Consider the following 8,183-nt stretch of genomic DNA (forward strand, 5'->3'; position numbering starts at 1 on the left):
CGACAATCTCGAGTAAGTCAGTTGACTGCATGAGATTTATCGTTGCAATTCCTCTGGACATGCATATGTTTTGAAGAGACAGACAAAAAACGAGACAGGAGAAAAAGAACGCTCACTCGATTCGTCAACCCATGCATGCATCGATCCAATTACACCAGACGCACCCCGCACAAACTCACCCGTACACAAGAATTTGGGGAATCCCCTGACGTAACTATGGCATTAGCGCAAAGAAACACACGGGACAACTTAGGGCCTATCCACACTAGACCAGAACGAATCGCAATCTGATCGGGATAGCGAGCGTCCACACTGCACTTTGAAAACGCTACCTCCGCCTTATCGATGTCACGTGACTGATAACCGACGTGCACGTGTGGCTTCTTTGCTTGTGGAAAGCGCTGATACAGGGATGTAAGGTGAGCGAGAACAAAAGGCCTGTCCACACTGGCAACGGGTTCGATCGCAATTCAACCGCAACGCTGTCCAAACTTGCAACTGGATCGCGATCCGTCCAATCCACATCGCGAGGTAATTCGATGGCGATCGTCCGATCCACATCGCCAGGTAATTCGATCGCGATCATCCGATCCACATCGCCAGGTAATTCAATCGCCAACGTCCGATCCACATCGCCAGGTAATTCGATCGCGAACGTCCGATCCACATCGCCAGGTAATTCGATCGCGAACGTCCGATCCACATCGCCAGGTAATTCGATCGCGAACGTCCGATCCACATCGCCAGGTAATTCGATCGCGAACGTCCGATCCACATCGCCAGGTAATTCGATCGCGAACGTCCGATCCACATCGCCAGGTAATTCGATCGCGATCGCCCGATCCACATCGCCAGGTAATTCGATCGCCATCTATAACCATTAGATGAATCCGATTAGAAATAGTGGGTGCCACATATTTACGTACCTTTACGTACTCTATGCTTGTTTGGAGCATCTAGCACTCGATTCACTCTTCTCGCTCACCTTACGTCGCTGTATCAACGCTTTCCACACGTACACATCGGTCATCTAGTAGCTGGTCAGCTAATAGCGACTGAATAGTTCAGCGCACGATCCCTCCTGCTATTATCAGACAAATCTCAGGTAAGTCAGCTAGTCGTTAAGTTAATTTACTACTGGTATTCCTAAAACATGATTGACAGAGAAAACAGCGAGCGCCATTTGAATACGAACACGGCGCACAAGCTCTTGCTCGTTCGCTCGTGTAAATGTACATCTAACTCTAGACGATACTTGGTACACCGTTTGGTACAATCGTCCCAACAACACTAGGTATTCCAAGTAGAGTCTGAGAAAGTTGTCGTTTAGATACGAGAACGAGAGATTTTGCACAGCGAATCTGTATTTCTCTGTATCCTCTGTCGCTATTTACAGTTTGTCGTAGCCGCGTTCTCTGGCTCCAGGCAGTCCGGTTCGTTTTCGAAGCTAGGCTCACGGGAGTCTGGGGGAAACACCCCACGTGGGGCATACAAGTGTCACACCCCCTGTACATACTAATCTACTATTTAAAGCTCAAATTGTCTGTCTCTCTGTGTGTGTGTTTGCGTTTGGGGGCCACGTCTTTTGTCCGTTCGCAACCGAAATCGATACGCACACTCGGCACACACGCCCGCACCAGTCCTGTGTAGACCGTATGCATCGTCGTCCTTCGCAAAGCTTCGAGCGATCGAATATCTTGCCGACGAAACTTACTCTTCTATCGCTTTCGTTCTCTCCAAATTCTGATTGCATTTGCACCGAATCCAACCTACACGTTTTCTGCAGCAAGCGCTACACGGGGAGTGTGTCGATTTCGATCGAAACAGGCGCGAAGAGCAAGATTCGAATTCATTTAGTATATCCGGGACCTCGCAACAAAGATTGCACGTGACGTGTCCACAGACCTATCTTTACACTACAGTATCTTGCCCGTACGAAGAACGGGCCATGTATACTAGTTACTAAATAAAGATCAAATGACCTCCAAAAGTTGGGGAAGGCATGCAGCTGTTGGTGTTATAACTTTAATCAAATCCTAGTAACAAATCTTAGCGTGTCTAACATGAGTCTAACTTCCTCGACGCGACGCTATAGTATACCATAAATACATCTTTTACGAACGCTTGAAAGCAAAAAATAGGCGTGGCTTTTTAAAGACTGCTCCTTCAAACTTGAGAACGACGCTACATCAGTAATTGTGAATTGTGTCTGTCACCAGGCCTAGTACGTAATAACAATTTACCGGTAAGAACTATATATACAGCTTACATGCTCGTCAAACCTTGTAGAGCAATATGACATTTGTGTCAGTTAACAAGACCTCGTAGAAAAACCTAATTCGTCGTTCAATTAGAACAAAGATGTTTCTGGTCACGTAACTGATTGATCTATGAAGATGTTATCAGCAGCGTGACAATTTACGTTCTTGATGCTAATCAATACATCTTTACACCTCGTTGTTCTGCAGGCTCGTTTGTACGGTCAATAACCTTGCATTTCGAACATCGTACAGTCAACACATGCTCAATACATTGCACTGATCATAAGCGCGGGCTCCTAACTAGAGGGTTAATTAAATGTAAACAAAGAGCTGAAAGTCGACTGCATGGATGTCGCCGGCACATGCACCTCCCGCGAGATTTGCCTCTTCTCGTTGAGTCGTTCAGCGTAGGAACACCTTGACATCGCATCTAATTAGTGTAGGAGTACTGTAGCCTCACGCTTACGCACAACGAAAAGCCGAGCGCCGTTGAAAACATGAAAAAACACGGGTTTCCGTCACGGTCATGTTTTAGTCTACTCGACAACCCTCCGGTCTTCTTCAATTGGAGGAGTATTATTAGTCTAGAGAGTAACCTCTTTCCACAACGTCATCACAGTATCTATATCTACTGTATATCTAGCCCTCGCTGTCAAAATACAAATGTATTTTTTACTCATAAAAGCTTGTGTTTCTAGAACAACTAAGCGTATAATGAAACTACTCGTGCCATACCTCTGTGCGACATTTCTCATTGCTTCCTCCGTCGACCTTCTTCTCAAATTGTTTCTTCTAACGACATCAGTTCTTCTCTGCCTTTTTATATTACGTTTGACTACTCGTTGTCTCTCTACGTTTCAAACCGATGTTTCCCAGTTCGCAGTAAGATTACGAATCTCTAGAGCAAAACTAAGTTTGACGTTGACTATTGTATTCTGTTTGTGTGTAGATAACCAATGATTGTAAAGCAGAAAACAGGCAACATGAGACAAAGTCGAACGACATGACAGCAACTTCACATGATTGCGTTCCTACTAACTATGATAAAATCACGCCGGTACTGTACACATAAGAGCATCCTGTTTAGCAGTTGGTTTGACATGCATGTTTAGATGAAGAAGAAAAAGATGAAAAAGATAAAAGAGCGACCTGTCATCATCATCAATCATCATCAGCACACAAACTACTACGTCCAAGGTGTGCAACATGCTGCAGTCGGTCCTAATGCTCAACAGCAGCACATCTGCAACGAGGTGTGGGGATAGAACAAATGTCAAGAATAAATGCAACAAACTTTAATATGGATGCTGTAAACATGTTTGGTATGCATTTGGTAACAATTTTACACTTTCCAATACATTATAAGTTACAATACGAGAACTTCTTTACCACAACTGCCAGTAAACGGAAAGAACGTCACTCGTCCCACCGTTGGATCATACGTACAAATATTTCCCAATGGCCTAGAAGAGCGTCCCAGCTCTTGCAACAAGTCAAATATTTGACGTTCTCAAACTCAACGGGTGACAACGACGTCACGTGACCACTCTCTTCACCAAACGCGTCTCTCTCGTCTTCTAACGAGCTGTCGCTCGCTTCACTTCCATCTTGAACAAGTGATGGTGTCAACATCCTAGTGTTACCTTCACTATCATTAGGTACATGTATCCTAGAGTCTTGCTATTCGTTGACCAGCGATATCATTAGTTGTTGTAATTCTCTCACTTGAGCCTACAAAACAATGATTGTTTAGTCAATACATATAAAGTTGACATACAGAGAGATGTGATGTAACCTGGATGCGTGTCTTGTCAGCGGTAAGAGCTGCTATCAGTTCGTCTTTCTGTTTAAATTTTGTCTTCAGCTGGTCACGTTGTTGATGATACAAAGAAATGTACTCACCTAAACAGTATGTACAGGTTATAGAGTATGTTGGGTAGACGTAATTGGTATGTGTTGTGTTGTCTTGTGTTGTGTTGTCTTGTGTTGTGTTGTCTTGTGTTGTCTTGTGTTGTCTTGTCTTGTGTTGTCTTGTCTTGTCTTGTCTCGTCTCGTCTCGCCTCGCCTCGTATTGTATTGTATTGTATTGTACTGTATTGTACAGTACTGTACTGTACTGTACTGTACAGTACTGTGTTGTGTTGTGTTGTGTTGTACTGTACTGTACTGTACAGTGTTGTGTTGTACTGTACTGTACTGTACTGTACTGGTACTGGTACTGGTACTGGTACTGGTACTGGTACTGTACTGTACTGTACAGTACTGTGTTGTGTTGTGTTGTGTTGTACTGTACTGTACTGGTACTGGTACCGGTACCAGTATGGTACCGGTACTGTACTGTACTGTACTGTACTGTACTGTACTGTACTGTACTGTACTGGTACTGTACTGTACTGTACTGTACTGTACTGGTACTGTACTGGTACTGGTCCTGTACTGTACTGGTACTGTACTGTACTGGTACTGGTACTGGTACCGGTACCATACCGGTACCGGTACTGTACTGTACTGTACTGTACTGTACTGTACTGTACTGTACTGGTACTGTACTGTACTGGTACTGTACTGGTACTGTACTGGTACCGTACTGGTACTGTACTGTACTGTACTCTACTGTACTGTACTGTACTGTACTGTACTGTACTCTACTGTATTGTACTGTACTGTATTGTAACCCACCTATCGTGTCTGTTTCCAGCTCCAGATGCATCATAAGATGTTCTAGCCTTTGTGCTTCGTTCTTCAGTTCTGCTTTTTCTTTCATCACTTTGACAAAATGATCCTGTTAAAAAACTTGTAATTAACTTATAAACATTTCCAACAGATATACAGAATGCAATAATGAGGGAAAACAGACAGACAAACAGACAGACAGAAAGACAGACAGACAGACAGACAGACAGACAGACAGACAGACAGACAGACAGACCAACCAAAACATACAAACAGACAGACAAACAAACAGAGAGACAGACAAACAGAGACAGACAGACAGACAAACAGACAGACAGACAGACAGACAGACAGACAGACAGAACATTTTGGAACTTGGGGATTAGAAGCTACCAACTATTTAAACAAACTAGCAAGAAGATCAAGAGACATTGAAACTATACAAATGAAGCTGACTTTAAAGGTTTTGGAGAATAAAATTCTCAATAATATTACAACGATGTAACGCTAAAGTCATCCTCCACAAGCTGACACGTGTCTTCCCTGGAGAAGTAGATGAGAACATATACGATAGAGACTATCAAAGTAGCTTGAATGAAACTAAAACTGAGCTAATGTAGAGTTTGTGTTTCAATAAATTAAATTGACAGACAGACAGACAGACAGACAGACAGACAGACAGACAAACAGACAGACAGACAGTCAAACAGACATACAGAAAGGCAGACATACAGACAGACAGAAACATGTGCAAAATACATGTAAATCATGACAACTGTCAGCAGACAGCATGGCACCTAAACTGACTGACAACCAGAGAGATAAAAAAAACAGTAAACATTTCCTTTACAAACCTGCAGTTCACTGAAGTTCGACTCCAGCTGATCATATTCAAGCTTCAAAACAGTGTCATTCACATTCATTTTATCACCAGATTCTACGTCTACTTCTCCATTAACCATCCCATCACGCCTGTTACTCGTGTTCACAAACTTTCCTCTTTCTCTCGAAGCGCTCAAGTGCTGTTCGAACGCTTCTCTCTGTTTCTCAAGCTCCTGAGCCATTTGGTTACGTTGTACCTCAACTTCATGCATTCGAGCTGTCAACACAGCAACAGCATCAACCTAAACCACCAATTCTCTCACTTATCCATACAATTCAAGTCCCGTAATCATCACCTCGGCTACCTGACTAGATGCATCAAACACACGGTCAACATCATCATTCATCTTGTGATTTTGTATGTCAATACTACTGCCAGACGAACTGTCTGATATTTCTGATACGATGCTGCTTTTGTTCTTCGTCTGATGATGAAGAGTCAAGAGCATGTTCTGCAAACCAGCGTTCTCAGCAGACAACTGCCGTATCGTGTCCTGTATACACATACTAAAATATAACAAACAAAACATAACAACAACAAACAATGAAATCGAAATACAAAATGAGACACAAAAATGCAGACTAGAGATCATCTATACTGTTTGTCTTGTCAGTTGACCACACATTCATACTCTCAATCAATCAAGATCGTTGAGACTATGTCGTACTGTACAGTAATAGTGTATGGCAATACGCACACAAAATCCAACTGTAATCCGAATTCTTCGTTTGTTACAACAATTTGTAGTCAGTTAGTATGGCAACTCTCTCAATAATCGCCAATGTAGAAACCGTATGCTAAACTAAAAACTCAACAAATTTAGAGTCTTTCTCTGTCAACCTCCAGTCAGTAACAGAAAACCGACCTCTCGATGGCCTGTTCCTACTGGTAAAGCACCTGGCAAACACACTGTGTGTAGGTAGAACGAATAACTCAGCCTACCGCATCTCTTCAAACAAAACATGCTCAACATGATCCAATACAATGACATTCTAGGACACCATTAAAATTGTACAACAGCATGCTCAAATGGAACGACACTCTAAACACATGCTGAGGCTGCAGGCCCGTAGGAAGCATTTCAAAAGTGGTCTGGCCTAGTGTGCGCTAAGAGGATGTGGTCCAATGATAAGACAGCAGTCTTCTACATGCCAAAGAGTCTTGGACTGCATCTCAAACGTTGGGACCCAGGCCAGCACTTCAGCAGAGACAGGTCTGGGATGGGCACTGGGAGCATGTTCCCCATGACAGTAGAGATTACATTGCCAAACAAAAGCTTTGAAAATTGATGCTGCTGGACATTCTATTGCAAGACAACTTCGAAGATTCAAGCGTAGACAATGATGACTACGACAAAATCTAAGTGGATGGGTATATGAGTAATGTAATTGTTGTCTAATACAACGAGACAGCTAAAGCTCTAATAATGAACCATAGAGTGTCTATAAATTACAATTTATATTACACATTGAAAATAGCTAGACTACAGTACAAGTTTGTACAAGGTTGTGCCTCTGGCATAAGCACCTCTGGATCCGCCCTTGACTGTGATTGGTCGCACTCATGCAAAGGTGCTGTACAAGCGGACCTCTGATTAAAGTGGGTCGGTTCGTTCTCACTCCCACCCTTGAACCCCAATAGGTACGTGCCTGGTCTCTATCTGATCGCCATACTTGACAACACAAACTGCTACACAGACAACCAAAGACAGCTGCAACCATACACCAACATATACAAAGAGCACGACATGCTCTAACACATCACAACGTTGAGATACTACGACGACACGTCATTCAATTCAAAAAACACGATATGCAGTGATGCACCTCAAGTAAGCATCACTGTACGGTTGTAGTTGTGAGACTCTCTAAATTGTTACCTGTAAGGCATACAACTCTTGTTTCAGTTTTCTGTTTGCCGAGATACTTCGTCGTGATCAGGACTTACTGCACGAGAAATCTCTAACGACTGACAATCACAATTTCTATGTTCCAACCCACCGACAGCAACGATTCGTACATAAGCTTACCTGCTGGCTAAGATAACTATTTTCATCACGTAATTGTTTGATCTCTTCTCTCAGTCCTTCCATCTGCATGCGACAGACAGTATGCTGTACAAATGACTGTCTAACGTATTAACCGTTACCATCACCTTGGAAATAGTCACATCGTCTGTTGATTGTTCGTCCAACTTCGTCTGCAGCTGTTTGTTGTGATGCTCGTACGTCTGGAGATCACTAGCCAGCTGCATCTTGTCATTTGTCTAAGATTGCAAAAAACATCGATTTTGCCAATAACGTTGATTGTGTGAAGCATTCTTTGACAAATTCAGTCTGCATCTCTTCCAATTGTGATTTCAACTCG

General features: G+C 42.9%; 1 protein-coding gene across 2 annotated transcripts; it reads right to left on the reverse strand.

The window, feature by feature from the left end:
* Positions 1-3,570: 3,570 nt before the first annotated feature.
* On the reverse strand, positions 3,571-8,183 carry LOC134191277 (golgin subfamily A member 2-like). 2 transcript variants are annotated; one of them, XM_062659876.1, is made up of 8 exons: positions 7,972-8,183; positions 7,847-7,909; positions 7,697-7,785; positions 6,122-6,310; positions 5,789-6,058; positions 4,941-5,043; positions 4,057-4,163; positions 3,571-3,992 (listed from the first exon to the last, which is right to left on the reverse strand). In XM_062659876.1, the coding sequence occupies exons 4-8, from the start codon at positions 6,263-6,265 to the stop codon at positions 3,942-3,944; spliced, it is 675 nt and encodes a 224-aa protein (XP_062515860.1). In that variant the 5' UTR covers positions 6,266-6,310; positions 7,697-7,785; positions 7,847-7,909; positions 7,972-8,183; the 3' UTR covers positions 3,571-3,941. The 2 variants fall into 2 exon arrangements, with proteins under 2 accessions (XP_062515860.1, XP_062515859.1); XM_062659875.1 differs by having other exon boundaries at positions 6,113-6,310.

The sequence above is a fragment of the Corticium candelabrum genome, chromosome 15, assembly GCF_963422355.1.
Source record: "Corticium candelabrum chromosome 15, ooCorCand1.1, whole genome shotgun sequence".
In the NCBI taxonomy this organism is placed as follows: Eukaryota; Metazoa; Porifera; class Homoscleromorpha; order Homosclerophorida; family Plakinidae; genus Corticium; species Corticium candelabrum.